The 21,687-nt window shown below is 32.6% G+C and overlaps 1 protein-coding gene and 1 long non-coding RNA gene across 2 annotated transcripts in view; one reads left to right on the top strand and one right to left on the bottom strand.

The window, feature by feature from the left end:
* Window positions 1-21,687, bottom strand: part of LOC129799532 (carbonic anhydrase 2) — a 24,920-nt gene extending 3,233 nt beyond the window's left edge. The window contains exons 1-2 of the mRNA XM_055843495.1: window positions 21,107-21,687; window positions 40-149 (exon numbers count right to left, since the gene is read on the bottom strand). Of these exons, the coding sequence (XP_055699470.1) occupies window positions 40-149; window positions 21,107-21,176 (180 nt within the window). The 5' untranslated portion in view covers window positions 21,177-21,687. The remainder of the gene's footprint in view (window positions 1-39; window positions 150-21,106) is intronic.
* Window positions 4,215-14,763, top strand: LOC129799538 (uncharacterized). The gene is made up of 3 exons (XR_008751517.1): window positions 4,215-5,053; window positions 5,125-5,242; window positions 14,336-14,763. It is a non-coding gene; the product is annotated as an uncharacterized LOC129799538 (long non-coding RNA).

Genomic DNA, 21,687 nt, shown 5'->3' with positions numbered 1-21,687 from the left:
TTTCCAACAATAATCTAAAGAAAAATCCAAAAAACAAACTTTTCTCGAATTTATTGCAATAGGTGATTGATATTTCCCCGCACAATATCCATGTTTTTTAGCCCATCTTCTCTGTTCAGCTTGAGTATATCCAAATCGATGGCAATCACCTGAAATTGAACGAAAAGAAAATTCAATAAACTTTCAATTCACCTTCTTTTCACTCGCAAAACGTAACAGTTGCTTGTGCTAAAAATTCATTTGAAATTCATATTTTTCTTATCTAATATCTTCAAGAGACTTAAAAAAAGCATGCCAGAATTTCAATATCTAGCATTCAATTCCAGTTAATTTGCACGTGAACATGCGCACATCACGTTTCATTTTGAGTAAAGTGACAATAATTTCTTCAAACACTGGAAAATTTGTGCAAACCAAAAGAATTTCAGAGGGAGATCACTTTGAGTAAAATATTGGAAAATCCTCTTTGAAAATAGTCTCTTTTGAATTGCATATGAATTGCCATTTGAAGCACTCTGAGATTTAAATCTAGGTGACAAGATTACATGCAAAAGACGTATTTCCTTTAAAGAGTAAACACAACAATTTCATTCATTCTCATTATTCATCTTCCAATTTGTGGATAATTTAAATTTATGTGGCTTATAAGGCCATCACATTGCAATTTTGTGTTCTAAAAAGAAATATTTGCAGTGTAGTTGAAATATTTAGTACATGCTTAGTACATAACTGAGTTAATATCAAGTGTAATGGTGCTATTCCAATAAAAAACGAAAATGGGAAATCTAAAATCTGGGAATCTCTGAAAAAAATGTTTTGTCAAATTAGCAAGACAAGTTTGTAAAAAGGATGTTCTTTCATACAGAATATGGAAAAGTTTTGTCAAATCGGCGGGCAACTGGATCTTGGTAAAAGTTTGTCAAAAGGGTGTCTTTCCATATAAAATACAAGAAAAAGTGTTCTCAAATTGGTAAATAACAACCTTTTGACAAAATTTCAACTAAATCCATTTGTTCGTTGAACAAGACATTTTTTTTCAGACTAGATATTTTTTTAGTACATGACTGTTTTCATGTGCTTCAGTACAAATCGAATATCATTTGTATTAGTTTCGTGTCATAAATAAGTAAATAAATGAACTAACAGAAAGAAAAGTCGATTATCCAGAAGCACATTAGAGGAGTCATGTACTAAAAAAATGTTCAGGAGAAAGATTGCGCTTTTTCATTTTTCATTGTTATAGCATAATAATGCATTACTCGAGCAACATTCTTTTTTCCATATGAATTATCTTCTGGAATACAACATCATAGTTAGAGGATTCTATTAAAGCTACAAAGCAATATAGAGAAGAAATTTCTACTTGGATAATATTGTTCTTGTTACAAAATTATAATTTTCTTCTTCACACGATCTGATTCAGATCTTCATTTAATTTTTATTGCTGGTTTTTTTGAGAAACCTTGAAACTTTTAACACAAATTCTTTTTAGTACATACATACATGTACTAAAAATTTATACTTCTTTAAAATCTGTAAAATATTTCAAATATTAAAGAGAAATTTCAAATTTAAAGAGATTTAACATAATAACATGAAATCTCTAGCATGCTCAGGAACTCATTGGAATTTTAGTACAAGTACAGTGGCGTATTGCTAGCACATCATATATCACTGATGTATGTAAATAAAGAAAAATAATTTTCTATTTTCTCACTTTGGTTTTCATATATTTTATACGGGAAACGCTAGAGCGATTGACACTGAAGGTCAGGTCTTCACTCCATAATAATGCTTTTTTGACTTCTTGGAGAAAAAAATTGTAAAAACAACTAGAAATAGGGTAAGTGTACCAAATTCCGGCCAGCTTGCAATTTCGGCCATATTTTCTGTTCTTCAAATTTCCATGAATTTTTAGATTTTGCATACTCAAAGAGGTTATACAATGCAAAAAAATAACAAATAATATCGCTTCGACGAGTAAGTAGATCTGAAAAAGGCATTGGAAGAATTCCGTAAAGGCAAGAAACTATGAGAATGAAGGTGGTCGGAATAGGCCACCAATGCTTTGTCTACATTTTTATTCATTTGAAAATATATTTAGAATGATTTTACAGAAAATAAAGACGATAAACTGTCTACGTTCCAAGCAAAATTCTTCAAGAACGAGTGATAAAAAAATCAATTTGTATTAAAAATATTATATTTCAAACTTGAGACTTTGGCACTTGCATGCAACTATGCCGAAATTTGGCACACTTACCCTAACTTTCAAAAAGACTTTTAATTTGGAGACTTTGAAGTGACTTAGATCTTCCGTGTCGATCATTTTAGGTCTTTTTTATACCAAATTATTTGTACTAAAAAGCTCTGACGATAAATACCACGAATTCTTCTCAATTCTGAGCACAAGAAGTCTAATATCAAAATTAAAGTTTTTTTTGCACTTAAAACTCATTATCATAGAATACGAATCAACTCTTAACAGCATCTAGTAAATTAACTCAGATTTGAGGGGAATGCTTCAATTGTGATAATCAAGATAAAAATTGAAACATTTTGGTAAAAGGAAATTAACAAACATACAAAGTTTTGCAATTTTAATATTAAAATAACGAAAACTTCGTATTAAATTTTAATAAAGCTAATAATAAGCGGATATAGTCAATTATATTCCTATTTATTTGCCAGCTCATTATTTCTTGTTTTAATATTTCGTATCTGCTGTGAGAAGATTTAGTACATGTATGTGCTAAAAATGTTAAAATATCATTTAAATATTCTATCGAGTTTTCTTTAAATAACATTTTAATGAAATAAATCAAAACTATATATTTGATGTTTGAAATACTTAAAATAAATCTCATGCTTAATTGGAAACACTTTCGACCATTCAATTTATAGATAAACAGAAAAATGTGAAATCAATCAATATAAAATCAGAAATTATATGATATAAAAAACATTTTTTTGCGATAATTATATTTTTGATTTTTCATTGAAATAAACGAGTCCAAAATTATTAAATTTAATTTAATTCGATTTATTAGATTTATTTAATTACTAGATAAAAATAGTTGCAATGTTGTTGTCATAAAGAAAATTAAGATGTTGTGAACCGGCTTAGAAACTAAAGGATAGTTTTAATTAAAGGAATATTTGTTAAACTTTGCATAATTTCATTTCATTTCATTATTATTACTGACTTAATTCATGATTTACTGATTAAAAAAAGTTAATACAATTATTGAAAAATAAAATCTTGTATTTCAATGCTTTTATTAATTTATTTATTAAAGTCAAACCTGACAAAATCATCGATTAAGGAATATCTGAAAAAACCTATTTAGTCAAAATTTTGGCTCAATGATTTTCAAACATTTAGCACCGGCATGTACTAAAAACAAAATTATAAAAAATTAAAGAAAAAATAATAAAGGGTAGACCCATTATACTTTATATTCGTTTTCAATAAACAAAACGAGTTCATAATGGTCTCTACACACTAGGAGCAATTTCTTTAAAAAATGCCTTTTTTAAAGAAAATTTCCCCTATGCTTGTAGGCAGAAACGTTAGAAAATTTAAAAAAAAAGGCTATTTTTGACGAAAATTGCTTCTAGTGCAAACATGAGCAAGAATTCGTCGTATTTGAATAAAAGTCAAATGATATTTTTTTCTAATTTGAAACGACCGTTTTTACACTGTAATTTTTTCGGTACAAATTAATACACGAGTTTGCAAAAAAAAGGTATAAATATGATACAATTTACCTCTCTTTGTTCGTATTCTTAAGTTTTTTAATTAAAAACTTCACGAGCAGTGCGTGAAATACAGTGCCCGCTCTCTAATCCGGATCGCCGTAATCCGGACGAGTTATCGACGGTTACCTTTAAAATCATTTTGAGGTTATGTATGCATGTGTGTTCAGCAATGAGAATGAATTATCCTGTGAAGTTTTTGTTCAATAAATGAAGTATAATAGCATAGAATTCTCTAATTTTGTCCTTTTAAACTTCTTTCAAACTTTTATTCTAATTCTCGGAAAAAAACCTTGTATTATATTTTCAAGACGTTGAACAAATTCAAAAAATCCATCCGGATTACGAAGCGGACATCTGTCAAATTGTCTCCCAATCATCCGGATTACGAAGCGGGCACTGTAGTGAAAATGTGAAATGAAAAACAATTTTTACTTCCCGGACACAAAACATGTGATTGTGAGGTTATGTTTCATTGTTTACATTTCATGAAAGTGTTTTGTTGTGAAAATCTCAGCTAAAATAGCAGTTTTCAGAGTTATTAGTGATATTTATTAAAATATTTGTGGGCAAAAATTATCACAGGGCCGCATTTATTTAAAAACGAATGAAATCAAGTGCCCTGTGATGTGTGTAAACGTGTTTTGATGATGATTTACTGGACAGAGTTTTTAGACAAAAATCACCACAATACATCAATAAAGTACGTGCGCGAAACTAACAAAAAGATTAGGAAGTGAAAATATACTATTTGAAAGTTCCTGGACATATTGTTGGTTAATTTTGAGTGCTCATCCAAGTGCAAATATAGTCCGGAGAGCCTCAAATTCGATACTGGAATAAGCTTCCGGAAGGTGTTTTTATAAGGAGCCAGAGACGACGGAAATTTCAGACAGGCCACAGAAGATGTTCCCATTGAAGTACCAAAACAGGAAAGAAGTAACGATGACTCTGGCTTAACCACGTTAGTACCACAGGAGTCGAAATCATCGCTGTTGTTGAAGACGTCCGGAAGGAGGAAATTCAGCATAGAAGTGTCAGAATTCGTGGAAATTATTCTGCAGGGATGTTCCGGTGAGAAGAAGGCGATTGATTGTCTTTAATTTTTGGAGGATTTTGGACGATTTGTACCCTCCATTCGTGATCACGTAAACGTCATCCAACGTGGTGTATTTCTTGTTGGACTTCTCACTCGAAAAGACTTCTCATGGATGTACATCTCGTGGAACAGAACCTCCAAGATGAAAGTTTGACGAATGTCTTTTGGATATCTATCTGGATTTAATTTGATCAGGTATGTTTTGTAGGAAGGTTATGCTTTCTAGTGGATAAGACTACTAATCAATGAATATTTTCAATCCACAGCATTATTTCTGGCTAAGATTGTAGACAGTATCTTTGAGGTCATACTGAAGTTTGCCTCCTTTAACTGATTGGGCTGCTGCCTTATCTAATGGCTTGTACACACAAATGAAGGATCCCAGTAAGTATTTTCCTGATTCAATTTAAAAGTGAATTCAGTATTTAAAAAGTAAGATAGCATTTTCGAGTTACAAAAAAAAGAAACAACTGAATTTACAACAGTGGTGGGAAGAATTACACTTCCACCCCATAATCATAATACTTTAAAGAACTTAACAAAGCCTAGTCTCAAAAAAAAAAATTACGAACAACATAATGTCCTTTTTCTATCAATATAAAAAGTTCGTCTCTTCTGAGACTCTGAGGACCCAACACAGTATATGATTATTGTGTGAAAAAAATTGTTTTCTTAATTATTCAGAACTGATAAAAATCCGATTTTTGTGAATGATTACAAACTATAAGGATGTCCAATTGTAAGATATTTTTGTAGGACCTCAATTAATTCCTGAGCTGAGATATTTTTGATTACAAATTGGTGAAATTGGCTTGCAGCATTTTTTAATCAAAAATATCTCAGCTCAAGAATTAATTGAGGTCCTACAAAAAATATCTTACATTTGGACATCCTTATAGTTTGTAATCATCCACAAAAATTGTTTTTTTTATCAGTTCTGAATAATTAAGAAAACAATGTTTTTCACACAATATTCATATGCTGTGTTGGGTCCTCAGAGTCTCAGAAGAGACGAAAGAGTTAAGTTAGTATCCTCAGACATGTAATAGAATTTCGTCTGCTAAGCTGGTAATAATTATATTTCCAGGCGATAAATTTAGCGATAGAGTATTTATTTTTGATGAATTTAAGGTTTATATCTTTTAAAAATTTAATTTTTAACTAAATTATTAAATTATAATCCATTTTAAAAAGTTTTACATCAAATTTTTGCTGAAATATCTTGGGGAAATTGTTTGACGAACCAAAATAGAGGAAAAATTAAAGTCTTGAAGGCGCTGCGTCTAACAAACCAAAAAAGTTAAAAAAAAATGACCATGGTTACGTTTTGCAACTCACAAAGATAGAACATAAAATAAAACCCAGATGAGATTCGACATCATATTTTCGCAAATCGATTTTTCGATTAATGGGACCTTCCATGATATTAGGATGGTATTTGGATAATGATACACTCGGTCCCGGCATTAAGTCCTTCGGGATTATGCACCTGACGGAATTATGCACACACAATTATGCAAATTTGCCTACCATCGGGAGTCAATTTATGAAATCATTTTTGAAATACGCCTGAATGCATACTATGGTGCGACGCGGGAAATTTGAAAACATTTTGCTACTTTTTCAGAACAAAATTTTAATTTCTTTTTTTTTTAAGGTATTTTTTTTATTATTCTAACCATTTATTGAAGAACTCTGGCCATGTACTGTTTGTTAATGCATTTATATTGTTGAATAAGTTGAAACATTTGAATCTTTTTGTTTGAACTACTTTTATCGACTTTTACTCTGCTCGAAATTCGTTCAACGGTCAATTTATTCAAAAGAAAGCCCCTGTAGGTATGCAAATTTTCTCGATGCATAATGCCATTTCGCGCGTTTTTTTTCGGTCCCGAAAATGTGCATAATGCCGGGATCTAGTGTATTAGGATGTTTAGAAGAGGTGCGGTATTCAACAACGAGAGCTTTCCTAATCACCCAAAATCAACAAATTCTGATCAATTAGAAACGGAAATATGGTTAATTAAAAATTAAATTTTTGACCCATTACATATCAAGTCGGAGGGCCATAAAGGGGGAGGGAGATTAACTTTTTTCATATTCATTAAAAAAAAAAATAAAAATTGCGAGTTCCAAAAATTTATATTTTTTAACTGTTCGTAAGTACTATGGAGTAATATATTCCCTGAAAAGTTAAATTTCCCATTTTAAGTTTAACTTTATTTAAGGTTTTATTTAATTTTAAAAAGTTTAAATAAATGTATAATAAATGTTTGTAAATAAATCTTATTTATTTAAAAAACAAGTTAAACGTAAAAGTGGAAGCCCTTCTTTTTAGGGATAGTATTCAATGTTCTGATCAACACTATAAGAAAAATCAAAAATTTTGAGATTGGCTTTTTCGATAAAAAATTGCTTTTGATTTTTTAAAAAAGGAAATCCTAAGTTTGCCATGAAAAAAATTGAACATATATCTAAAATCAAGTATATCGTCTTATGTCCAACGCACAATAACTTTTGTTTAGTAAACATGTTTTTAGCATTTCAATGAGAGTGAATGAAATATAGATCTAGTCATCTCGCTCATTCTCATGGGAAATTTTGAAAACATGTTTATAAACAAAAGTTATTGTGCGCTGGTCATTAAAGAGAACGAAATTATCTTTCAAATAAAAAAAATAAGAAAAAATTTTAACCCGTTTCCGAGATAGAGCACTTTAAAATTTTTGTCCAGAATCGCAAGTGAGAAAGCGCGAGACCTCATATCTGACACCCTGTATCTGGGACTAGGAATTTTTTTTGGCAAAATGAATATATATATATATATATATATATATACTATTTTTGTGTGTATTTCAATTTATGAAAAACTAGCACCTAAGACATTGCCACTTTGAATGTGCATAGAGAAGTGAGCTTAATTCCCTATCCATATTCAGAACGGAAATGCCTATGACCGTGAAGGAGCGATTTTCGTTATTCCCATCTGAGTTAAGATGGATTGGTCTTTAAGTACTTATTTAATCTTAGAATTTTTCTTTTTTTTTTCAAATATCAAAAGAAATGAATTATCAATAATATAATAAAAATTTAAAAACTATAATAATAAAAAACTTTTTTTTTCACGGATATTAAAGTATTGAGAAATTTTTAATATGCATGCATATATTCATTAAAAATTTTCCCTCATCAACTCTGCCAAAAATTGTTTTGCTCTATCTTGAATAAAAATGTTTTCTTTATCTTAAGAATTTTATACACCGAACAAAAAAATCTATTTTGAGTTGTTTTTATATAGAACTGATAAACGAAAAAAAATTAAAAGATTTTTACATTTTTTAGTAGATTTTGCATTAAATTTTTTCAACATAACGACAATTAAAAAAATCTGTCTCCCACCAATTCAGCTAAGATTCTAGTAACTCGTCAAAAATATCTTCTTAAAAACAATTTCACATTTTCACGAATAATTTGAATTCGTTTTGTAAAAAAAAAAAATGAAAATGCCAATGGGCCAATCCATCTCAATACGACCGAAAAATCGCAAATCGCAATTCATGGTCTCAGAAGTGTTTGAATTTTACATATATTAAAATACATGATAAAATATTATTATCCCTATTTTTTGCCCAAAAAAAATTCCTAGCCGGAGATGCATGGCGTCAAAGATGGCGGCTCGCGCTTCATTCCTCATTTGTGATTTTTGATAAATAACTTGAGAGCAATAGCGATCGGCAGAGTTCCTCGGATCGTCAGATTATTACAATATTGCTGCTCCAAATCAAATGAATTTTTAAAACTTATTAGCTACTTTTTAGCATTTAACTCTCACAAGAATAGGGGGAGGCTTTGAACTTTCGCATACAAAAATGATGTTCAAGTTCAGTGATTTTTTCTGACTACCATGCAAACTGTATGGATTCTCCAACTATGCCAAAAAAATGTCTTACTTATAAGGTTTATAATCCCACCAAACAAAATTCCAGGAAATCCTTAGATTTTCCTCCAGAGGAAAATGAAAATTTAATGGCGATTTATCCGATAGATGAATCAAGTTTCTATTATCGCACACGATTCACGCCATCATTGAACACCCCATTTTCACCGTAAATTTTGCACCGGACACTAAAAGTTGCACATCATTGTTTAAAGGGAACTCTAATCTACTTGATTAAACCATTTTTATATAGAATAAAACATTTTAATATCACTTTTTTGGAACTTTTCTGAGAGATGTTTTATTGACATTAAAAACCATTTTTTTGATTGGTTCTACGAGAATTTCACTCCGGAAACGGTTAAATCTGATGAATACTTTCTTAAAAAGTCCAAATATCACCAAATTTACACGAATCAATAAGTTTTTAAAGCTAAAAATTGACTAAAACTCTGCAAGCGAGAAGACCACACAAGATTCCACCATTCCTCCACGGAGCCGGATATGCACAAAAACGTTTGAATGCGCATCATTGAAGATTTCTCTGTTCCTGCAGCTGCAGGAATCGGGATTTAGCACAGATATTGAGCTTCAGCAGGTGAACAAGCTAAAATTTTCACAAAACAGCTTCTCACGGACAATTTCTTTTCTTTGTCATGCAAAACAACACAATAGTGAGGTTATGTCAAAGATTGTCAAAAAACCAGTTGTAAACTGTATGAGCTTATTGCAGATGTGATTCTTTCATTGCACATTCAGTTTGTGCAAGCTTGAAAAATATTTTTATATCAAAGAAATGCAAAATTGCTTAATAATTACTCAACTGCAGCCTATTTGAGTCAAATTATTTCTTGTTTATCAACTTTACGATTTTTAAGTTTTCCTTTTTAGTGGTGGATCAAATCGGTAGATTACAATAGATGTGAATATGAGGGATCGTATCTAAAATGAAGTTTCCTGGAAAATATCTGAAAGAAGCAGTCTTCTATGTGCGATCGATGAATCTGAGTCAAGTTTGTGAATTTTGTTCCACCCACAAAAAGTGCCTGTTCAGCCTAAAAGATTTTTACATAAATCTGATTCCCAATAACCCTTCTACCCTTTGTGATAGTAGTTTTTCAGAAAAGTGATATTAATTCTGCACAATCGTATGAAATATTGCACAGCAAAATTACAGTTTTGGACCTGTTTTTATTTTTTGTTTCCTGAAACTAGGAAAAAAGGATTAGACTCTCAATTTTTTCAGGAAAGATGGGATTTAAGGTTAGCTATTACAATATATAGCCATATGTGAGATTCATAAAGGAATATGGGAGAAATATGAAGTGTCTGAAGGTAGCGTATGTGCGAACGATCAAAGCCTCCCCCTACAGGGCATTAGCTCAGATTTTATTTATCAAACCAATTTTTCGAGAGACATCTGATTAAAATTGTGACGATTCGAGGTACAGAGTGCAAGTTTGCAATTACATCTATTTTTTATTATGTTAGTGTAAAAATTAAAAATTCAAAGGCTGAGATATAGTTAAATTGATCACTAATATATTAATTAACGCACTCAAAAATACCAAACAGTATTCTGAAGCTTATATTTTGAATTAAATACGAAGCATGTCTCTTAACATCCCGATCCGTGGTGCTCTTCCCTTATTTTAAAATGCACTATCTCGGGAACGGGTTAAGATTTCTTCTTATTGTTTTTTTTTATTTTATTCGAAAGATAATTTTATTCTCTTTAAATCGATATACTCGATTTTGCATTATCTGCTCAATTTTTTTTGTAATGGTGTCCACACACTAGAAGCAATTTTCGTCAAAAATTACATTTTTTAAAAAATTCTGACGCTTCTGCCTACAAGGTTAGGGGAAATTTTCTTTAAAAACGCATTTTTTGGAGAAATTTTTCATAGTGTGTAGAGGCCATGACGGTTTTTTGATTTTTTTTTTGAAAAAATTTCAAAATTAATTTTTCTTAAAAAACCCCATTCTCAAAAATTTTCATTTGTTTTACTGTTGATCAGTAACATTGAGTACTATATTCCCTGAAAAGGAGAGCTTCCACTTTTGCATTTAACTTTTTTTCTTAAATAAATAAAATTTTACTACATTTTCAAAATTAAATAAAACCAGTTAAACTTAAAAATTGAAGTTTAACTTTTCAACACACGCACTGCTGGATCAACCAAAGTTTAGATTGCGCTTACAAATTCGAAAACCTCTATAATAAAACAGTTAAAGCTCTGCTAAAAAAAAACCACGCACAGTTCAACCACGAAACGGTTAAAATTGCACATAAAAATTCGCTCAGAACAATCATAAATCAGCCAAGATTGCGCTGAACGCACAGATCAATAATAAAATGGTAAATGCGCTAAAAATCACGCACAGCTCAATCATAAAACGGTAAATGAGTTTTAAATCACACGCAGCCCACTTATAAAACGGTCAATGAGCTTAAAATCACGCACAGCTCAATCATAAAACAGTTAATGTGCTAAAAATCACGCACAGCTCAATCATAAAACAGTTAATGTGCTAAAAATCATGCACAATTCAATCATAAAACGCTCAAGATTGTGCTTAAAATCACACACGGATTAATCATAAAACGGTTAATGTGCTTAAAATCACGCACAGCACAAGGATAAAACGCTTAAAATCACGCCCAGCTCAAACACAAAACGGATAATGTGCTTAAAATCACGCACAGTTCAATCATAAAACACTTAATGTGCTTAAAATCACGCACAGCTCAATAATTAAACGGTTAATAAGCTCAAAATCACGCACAGCTGAGTCACAAAACGGATAATGCGCTTAAAATCACGCACGGTCCAACCATAAAACGCTTAATGCGCTTAAAATCACGCACAGCTCAGTCACAAAACGGGTAATGCGCTTAAAATCACGCACAGCTTAATCATAAAACGCTTAATGCGCTTAAAATCACGCACAGCTGAGGCACAAAACGGATATTATGCGCTTAAGATCACGCACAGCTCAATCATAAAACGGTGAATGCGCTTAAAATCACGCACAGCTTAATCATCAAACGGTTATTGCGCTCAAAATCACGGAGAGCGCTTTTTTAAGCGCAATTTTAACCATTTTATGATTGTGCTGTGCGTGATTTTAGCATAATTCTAACCGTTTTGTAATTGATTTGTGTGTTCTTTTAGCACAACTTGAACTGTTTTATGATACAAGTGTGCGTGATTTCTACACAATCTTAACTGTCTTATTATTAAGCCACTTGGGAGTACTGTCCTAGAACGTTATATTCTTGAGCTGCGTGAGTTTTATAGACAATCCTACCCGCTTTATGATGAAACGTAACCATTTAATGCTTACACTATGCGGGTTTTGTACACAATTTGAACTATTTTATGCTGAACCTGTGAGAATGTTACACCCAATGCAAATAAATTTTCTTGATGAATTTTAGCCGGTTTTCATGTTAATCCAAGATTTTTTTTAACACTTTAAAATGCCAGGCACTATTAGGTATTAAAATATAAGTTTAGAACCTATATAATTATTTCAAAACAATACAAAAAATTCATTTAAACAATTAACATTTTAATTGAAATTTGTTTTAAATGGTCATGCGTTGGAAAATCTGTTTCTGCATTTTCAAATTTCTTTTATAAAATAAATTTAAATTATGCATGAAAATTGATTTTTTTACTAGATTTTTGTACTAGAACGCTTTAGAACGCACATTTCGAAATTGGCGTTTTGTTGAGAAAATGTAACGCATAATCTACAAGAAAATGTGAAAATCTTTAACTTGCTTTTAGTATAAGAGTCCTATATATAAAAACAACTCAAAATAGATTTTTTTGTTGGGAATATAAATTTCCTAACATAAGAGGACATTTTCCCTCAAGATAGAGCAAAACGATTTTTGGCAAAGTTAATGAGGGATAATTTCTTGACAAGTATATACAAATTGAGGATTTCTCAATACTTTCATATATCCGTGAAAAAAAATGTTTTTTTTAATATTTCTTTTATTAGTATTAACGATAATTTAGTTTTTCGAGCATTTATAAAAAAGAAAAAAAATTAAATAAAAATACTTAAGAAAAAATAACTAAGTTTACAATAAATAAGAAAATTTAAATATTTTAGAAACATTAAAAAAAATTGTAGTACTAATAATTAATATATTGTATGGTACACAATATTATTTAAAATTCATGAAATTCGCATTAAAAATATAGTACTCGAGACGTAGTATAGCATCTAAATCACGAGTTCAAGTTTTTTTTAGTTCTTTTAACCCTTTAATGACTATTGGAACACCGGTGTCCCATAAAGAAAATGATTTTTCCTGACTATCTAAAGTTATTTTTTTCTTATGTCTGTACATAATTGTAAAGTAGAAGGTTGAAGGAATCTAGAATATTTTTTGCAAGTCTCTAGCTATTTGCTATGTAGTAAATATTTAAGCTCGGGCACTCAATGGGTCAAGTGGTAGAGCACTCGCTCTATGATGCAAGTGTCCCGGTTTCGAATCCCCTTTAGGTCACCAGGAATTTTTCTGGCGTTAAAGGTGTTCGGATTGCATCCAGTGAGCTTCACTGCACTTGACTCCACGGGGCATGGAACTGGCAACCTCATCCCGTACAAGAAAAAATAATACAGCATGTCTAGAAATCCCCTTGCGGGAAGGCCTAGTTCCTTCATGGAATGTCGCGCCAGCATTATTTATTATTATTATTATTAAATATTTAAGCTCAAAAATGGCGAATTTTTAAATTTTCAAATTCATAATTGATTTTATTTATTTTTTATACTTCCAATTTTTTTTATGATAAGCCCTTTTGGCAATAAAAACTACAATTTTCATACGTAATATTTTTCATTAAAGCGAAAATTATTATTTATTGGTATTGTCAGAAAAATTACTTAAATTTTTAGGCTATTTTCGTTCCTATCGTTTATAGTAGCAAAAAACATACCAAATCAGACTCTTTTGGACTTTCCAAGGTTAGATGTAAGACTTATCATTGATTATGTTTCTCAGTTTAATTTTTATTGTTGATTTTCAGTCCGTAAAAAGTGTCTCGTCGTTAAAGGGTTAAGGATTATGGGGTGGAATTATACTTATTTCCACCACTGTATTAAAAAAAATACCTGTTAAATTTCTCTTAGAACTTTCATGCGCATCGCACACTACTTTAAAGCTGCGTGCACACCGTGAGAAAAGTTTTTCCACAGATCTCTACAGTGGTGGAAATAAGTATAATTCCACTGCGTAATTCTTTAAAAAAAAACTCAACAAAAAAGTCTCGAAATCGACATAAAAAATCAACATTTTGATTTTTCAGTTTGTTATTTTTTTGTTGAGGTCCATTAAGAATTATGGGATGGAGTTATATTTATTTCCACCACTGTAGTATATAGAAAGAAAAGATAGAGATGGAAATAAATATGATAATTGATTTTGACATTATTTTCCAAGCATTTGCAGTCGTTATGCTTTCTTACTTCATTGATTATTCATATTTTTTAATTTTTTTTTGCTTTTTTAGGTATTTCCTGTGAGTTTTTGATATTGGGATTGAATATAATTCCTCTGCACTCACCCCGCAGTAGAAAATGCATCATATTAACATCCCGAATTCAAATGTTGCAACGATTGGAACTTACACACGTTGAATAGAACAACATTCAATCAATAAAAAAATAAATAAGTTTTTTTTTGATAAATGTTAGTAACTGTGTCCTGTTATGGAAAAAAATTATCTTTAAAATTATACAAATTAATTTCATGGCAAAAGAACTATTGTAATCAAGTAGGAAACTAAAAAATACATTCAATTCTCAGATTATTTTAAATAAATTTTTAATAAAGTTTTTAATATATTTTTTTAATTTACTGAAACATTTAATCGTTGTTTTCAACTAAAAATAGATACTAATTCTACTGGGTATAAATATAATAAAACTACGAAATATACCAATATTGTTTTTTTTTATTTAAAACCAAAATACAATTTATTATATTTCCAAAATTTCCATTCTCCAAAATTCTTTCGCCAATTAAATAAAATTTTCTTTGAGAATATTATTTTACTCCTTTCGTATCAAAAAGAAATCGCACGGAACAGACTTAAATATTTCACTAAAGTTCATAAATATATATTTAAAATTTTGAGTAATATTTTTACAATTTTTATGTGTTTCACTTCATACAAAAATCCACAATTTGAAGTTTCTCTAAAAATTAGTATTCATGTAATGACGGGAAAAATCTCTATAAGATATCCTCCCTGGTGAAAGACAATGACCCAGATGAGACCATCCCAAACAGACTCATTGGGCATTCCCACGCCAAAAAATACCACGTCCTGATACGTCTTCTTGGGCAAAAATTCGGCCATTGGATACCAACCAACTTTGTTGAAGACTACGCCAATAATGTAGCCTTTGTAGCGCTAGTGAAAACTTGCCGGTCGAAAGAGATCTCTAGCATGCTGTGTAAGCGAACATTGTACGTGCAGATGAGCCATAATCCGCGGCTGTCCAGGGGGGGAATTCTGTAACGTTGTGAAGCGATCATTTGTGAACTGTTCACTATAGTCCTAAAAAAAGCTATTCTGTAAGCGGTGATAACTTCACGTGAAGCTATCGTTTGAGGTTATGTCTTTCACTTGTCAATTTGAGAGTGATGCGGGTGATGCTGATGCAGTGAAAATGAATGGAAACCGTGAAAACAGTGAAAATTCAGAAAATTCTGAACCATCTAAACAGACAAGGAAGAGGGGTCCCTCAGATGAACAAAAAAAGTCTCTCGTGGACTTCTTGGAGCATAATCTTTGGGTTGCTCGCAATCAGTGAGTAGAACTTTTAGGCGTTCCTGCTAAATTCTCAATCAAAATGCTTTGTAAATTGTTTTAGGTTTCAATCTGAAGACGGCACGGGTGATCTCAAATCCAAGTGGGATGAGGTCACGAAGATGCTTAATATGAAAGGTGGAGCCCATAAAAATCCTGCAGAATGGAAAAAATGTTGGGTAGATCTCAAAACTTCTGTCAAGAAGAGATATTTTGGCTTGAAAGCAAGGATGGTTCAATCCGGCAATAACGGGTCTGTTGTTGATGAATTAGATGAGCTTGATCAAAGGATTGTGGGCATAATTACAATTGAAGCCCTCGAAGGAGATGGAAGCAGGGAACACGGTATATCAGCGACAGTGAGATCTGCACAAAGGAGCTCTGTTTTGAGTGACATCACAGACATTGAATTTTTGCCGGGACCGAGCAATGCACCTGAAACAGTTGTTTCAGGAACTTCGCATACATCGTCTTCACAGCACTCGCCAGCTGGGTCCGCTCCACAGCTCCGTCAGCCCACTAGGCCTGCAGCCAATCCCACGAAACGAAACAAAGAGAATGAGGAAATGGTGCTTTTCAAAGAAATGTTGGAAATAAAGAGACGCAAATTGGAAATCCTTGAAGCAGATAATTTGAGAAAAATTGAAGATGACAAAATAAAGAGAGAGGCCCATGAGGTAAAACTTGAACTCATGCGAGCTCAAGTACAAGTACTGAAAAAACAAATATAACTTTTATGTGAAAAATCATTCAACAATACCAAAAAAAAAAAACCATTGAATTAGCTAATTTGTTTCTTTTGTGATTATTTAAAAAGGCAATACTTGCGTTACAAAATAAATAAATACGTTTATATTTATAAAACTGTTCTAATGGAAAAAGAGCAATTTATTGAATTCTGTATAAATATAAATGTAATAAAATGTTTTTGAATTCATTAATTTCACCAATTTATTTGAATCTTTCATCAATTAAAATACACTCCTTATAAGGTGCTCCCTCTGTCTCCTTCCTTGCTGTAAAAGCGTAGATGTTTCATTATGCTGATCTTCAAAATATTCCTGTTGATCTTCCTGAATTTCCAGCATGATGTCATCTTCACTGGGTAAAGGATAATTTTGTTGAACCATAATATTATGGAGAGTGCAGCAAGAGTTTATTATAGCTCCTGCCCTTTTAGAACCTACTTTTTAAAACCCCAATACATCTTTCAATCACAGAACGTGTCCTCTTATGAACAATGTTGTACCTTTCTTCGGCTGCATTGTAGGTATTGGACAAAGGAGTCATTAGCCACGGAAGCTGTGGATATCCACTATCACCAAGAATCCAACTGCTCCTATCACCCCTGAAATAGTTGTCTTTTAAAAATGTGCTTACTGAGGAGCTTTTGAACACGAAACTATCATGGGCAGCACCTCCAAAGGCAGCATTCACGTTCAAAATTTTTAGATTTGCTCCACTTATCTAAAAATATAATAATATTTGGATATAAAATCAATAGATATTTTAAGTTTAAAACTCACAATTTGAACGTTCTTTGAGTGCGATGATTTTCGAACTGCATAATATGCGTGTTCAATATTGTTTGGTGGCCTTTTTATTAGGATATGGGTACCATCTATGAGTCCAATAATTCCGGGGATTCCAAACCTCTCATAAAATTCTTGTTTTATTTCATCTTTTTCTGTTTCGGTTGCAGGGAAGCTTATGAATTGAGGTGCTAGAAATTCATCAATTATATCTGACACCTCTGACACACACCGAGAGACAGAGGCTTGTGACAGGCAAATCCGGGTTTCTTGGCCAATAGGGCGTTGGTAGGATCCTGAAAAAATTTATCAAGGAATATTTATTAAAAGATATGACAACATTGATGCATAAGAACCTCACCGACTGCAAAGAATCTTATGGCACAAAAGACTCTTTGTTCTTTCGTAAGTCCTGTTTCTCTCTGCCTCTCTTCCATGAACGGGAGAATGTGGTCAAGAAAAGTCCTGCAGAGTGGCTTTGTCAAGCGAAACAGTAGCTTAAAATCCCTGTCTGAGAGATCTTCTAAAGGATTAGATGAGTTCCTCAATTCTCTCAACAAGGCACGCGCCTGTCTCTGCCTCCGCTGTTCTCGTGCCCGCCGTATCATCATCAAACCAAGAATATCCATTTTTTTTACTTTTCAGAATCAGTATATTTTATATTTTTCGCACTTTTCAACATAAAACACCTTCGATACCGCGTGTACACAAGGAAAGTTACAAAAAATTGACATTCCAGCAGATGGCTATTCAGTGTGTTGACATTTTTGCTTCACTCACAGTTACAGAATCGCAATTCTAGCAGTCGTGAAGCAGCTTGCGTGAACAGTTCACGGTGAATCGTTCACTGGTGATGTGTTCACAAAGTTACTGAATTCCCCCCCAGGAGATGGGCTTAGAGGAGTTTTGAGTACCTCTCGGGGAGACTTCCGTCATGATATTGGTGAATATTGGACTCGCCCAGGACTTGAGTAGGGATCTGGCTGCCCGTGATACAGATGCATCTATTAACGGAGCAGTCTAGCTAGAACATTGGTATTGTCTGTTTGATGTCTGATTGAACGTAAATAGTAGTATCTCTAAGACTCCATCATGTTCCTGACATCATGCATCTCATCCTCATCCACCATCGTACTATTCCAAGGCATGATCCTATTGGGGGATTCTGACCCATCATGAGGGGATGGTGACTTCACAACAACATTCTGAATCCGCGAGACACGACTGGTGAAGCCTTCAGGCATTTGGGCAGAGAAAATTGGAACTGGAGATGTTCATTAGGATGGCAAATGCTTCTGTCTGGATGAGGGAAGTTAAACTCCCTGGACCTACAGCAAATTGCTGAGAGGGTGAGAAAAAATCGAATTTTCTTGAGTGCTTCCCGGATGTCAAAAGTGCGCACACTTGCAGATCCTCCGGAAGGTGTTCCTGAAGTGGTTCTGAAGCTAGAGCTCTCCCTCATGGGCTGTGTGCTTCTCACTGTACCCATTAAGGGCAAAAATACAAAGGGGACAGATAATTTACTGTCCACGTTGAGAAATTTCTGGTCCAGGATCGTGTGAATTGTTGATATTTCCACTTCCTCAATATATTCTTGATAATTTCCATCATTCGGGTACATATCATCATGGGCCGATGTTCTTCAAACAGCCGGGCAAATTTATGGAGGAAGTGACAGTCTGCCCGGACACCAGTTTCCATTCCAGCAAATACTGGGCCCTCCTTCATCTCTGTTTACTTGCCAATCATAGGAATCATTCTTGCTGCTTTCTTCATCAGATGGTTCCTCAGTTATCATTTTATCTGTTTCCTCACTCATCTTATCAATAATCTTCAGGTATAATTGGTTAAAACTGCACAAATTGAATTTTTTCACGCAAAAATGAAAATAAACACAACACGCGCGATTGAGGTTATGTCACTTTCGCGCGCAATGACATCACATTTTTTTCAGTGTACCTCCCGCCATCTTAGAATGACATTTTGACTTTTATTCAAATTCGACGAATTCTTGCTCATGTTTGTTCTAGTGTGTAGACACCAAGACAAAAAAATATTGCTCTTTGTACTAAATGTACTAAATTTTCAAAATGTTCAAGAAATTCTAGTGATTTTTCTTTTATTCTAAATCTAAGATGTAAAGAAACTTAAGGGATAATACTAGAACACAAAAATGTGTGAAAAATATTTTGACATTATCGTATGTAGGGGGAGGCTTTGAACTTTCGCATACTAAAATGATGTTCAAGTTCAGTGATTTTTTCTGACTACCATGCAAACCGTATGGATTCTCCAACTATGCCAAAAAAATGTCTTACTTATAAGGTTCATAATCCCACCAAACATAATCCCAGGAAATCCTTAGATTTTCCTCCAGAGGAAAATGAAAATTTAATGGCGATTTATCCGATAGATGAATCAAGTTTCTATTATCGCACACGATTCACGCCATCATTGAACACCCCATTTTCACCGTAAATTTTGCACCGGACACTAAAAGTTGCACATCATTGTTTAAAGGGAACTCTAATCTACTTGATTAACCCATTTTTATAAGGAATAAAACATTTTAATATCACTTTTTTGGAACTTTTCTGAGAGATGTTTTATTGACATTAAAAACCATTTTTTTGCTTGATTCTACGAGAATTTCACTCCGGAAACGGTTAAATCTGATGAATACTTTCTTGAAAAGTCCAAATATCACCAAATTTACACGAATCAATAAGTTTTTAAAGCTAAAAATTGACTAAAACTCTGCAAGCGAGAAGACTACACAAGATTCCACCATTCCTCCACGGAGCCGGATATGCACAAAAACGTTTGAATGTGCATCATTGAAGATTTCTCTGTTCCTGCAGCTGCAGGAATCGGGATTTAGCACAGATATTGAGCTTCAGCAGGTGAACAAGCTAAAATTTTCACAAAACATCTTCTTACGGACAGTTTCTTTTCTTTGTCATGCAAAACAACACAATAGTGAGGTTATGTCAAAGATTGTCAAAAACCAGTTGTAAACTGTATGAGCTTATTACAGATGTGATTCTTTCATTGCACATTCAGTTTGTGCAAGCTTGAAAAATATTTTTATATCAAAGAAATGCAAAATTGCTTAATAATTACTCAACTGCAACCTATTTGAGGCAAATTACTTCTTGTTTATCAATTTTACGATTTTTAAGTTTTCCTTTTTAGTGATGGATCAAATCGGTAGATTACAATAGATGTGAATATGAGGGATCGTATCTAAAATGAAGTTTCCTGGAAAATATCTGAAAGAAGCAGTCTTCTATGTGCGATCGATGAATCTGAGTCAAGTTTGTGAATTTTGTTCCACCCACAAAAAGTGTCTGTTCAGCCTAAAAGATTTTTACTTAAATCTGATTCCTAATAACCCTTCTACCCTCTGTGATAGTAGTTTTTCAGAAAAGTGATATTAATTCTGCACAATCGTATGAAATATTGCACAGCAAAATTACAGTTTTTGACCTGTTTTTATTTTTTGCTTCCTGAAACTAGGAAAAAAGGATTAGACTCTCAATTTTTTCAGGAAAGATGGGATTTAAGGTTAGCTATTACAATATAAAGCCATATGTCAGATTCATAAAGGAATATGGGAGAAATATGAAGTGTCCGAAGGTAGCGTATATGCGAACGATCAAAGCCTCCCCCTACTAGCGCTATAACTACGGGAAACTGAGGCATCACGAAACACGGGGTAGCATCAAACACTACGATTTTCTAACCAGATATTCGACTTCAGAGGACAAGATTTATAGAAATTTATAGGCACTATAGGGATGCTTGTCCACTGAAGAAATGGTTGTGATAGTCCAAGTAGTTTAGAATAAAAATCAGTGTTTGGTGCTATCCCGTGTTTGGTAGTGCCCCAGTTTCCTCTTAGTAAATAAAATGAAATAAAATGACATCTTACCTTCAAATACTTGAACTAGAATAAATAGGCTTAACAAATGAAGCCATTGATGTGATCCGTAAATTTTCATTGTCACTTTTTTTATTAGTCCACCTTTTTTTCACCAAAAAAATAGTCACACTTTACAATTCTATTTAGTAATTTTCACTGTTCCAATATTTTGTTTATGATTCCAGTAATTTGTAATAATATCTGTAATTTGTCAATTAGCAAAAAAAGAATTGCCATTCACTCTAATTTTTCTTCACTCACTTATCACTCACATCACTAAAAAGAAACTCACTGCGAAATCCGATAGAATGGCAATGCAATTGACACATCACAATTTTATATACAAGTGCTTCTCTCTCTCCCCACCAAAAAAAAAACTCAAATTTTCTCAATTGATAATTTTTGCCTCTTTGCCGTTCTACGCCCTCCCAGAATGCTTTGAAAGAAAATCTCATTGGGGGCTTCTCTTAACCATAAGCACCTGCTAAGCATTCAAATCACCCTGGACACAAAGTGGGGATGTCAAGAAGAAAATAAAAGTCACAGAGATCACCCAAAAAGAATGTTCTATGGAAGAGTGGGAGGACAGA

The sequence above is a fragment of the Phlebotomus papatasi genome, chromosome 1, assembly GCF_024763615.1.
Source record: "Phlebotomus papatasi isolate M1 chromosome 1, Ppap_2.1, whole genome shotgun sequence".
In the NCBI taxonomy this organism is placed as follows: Eukaryota; Metazoa; Arthropoda; class Insecta; order Diptera; family Psychodidae; genus Phlebotomus; species Phlebotomus papatasi.
The sequence above is the reverse complement of the archived record's forward strand: the minus strand, read 5'-3'. Positions and strand labels throughout refer to the sequence as shown.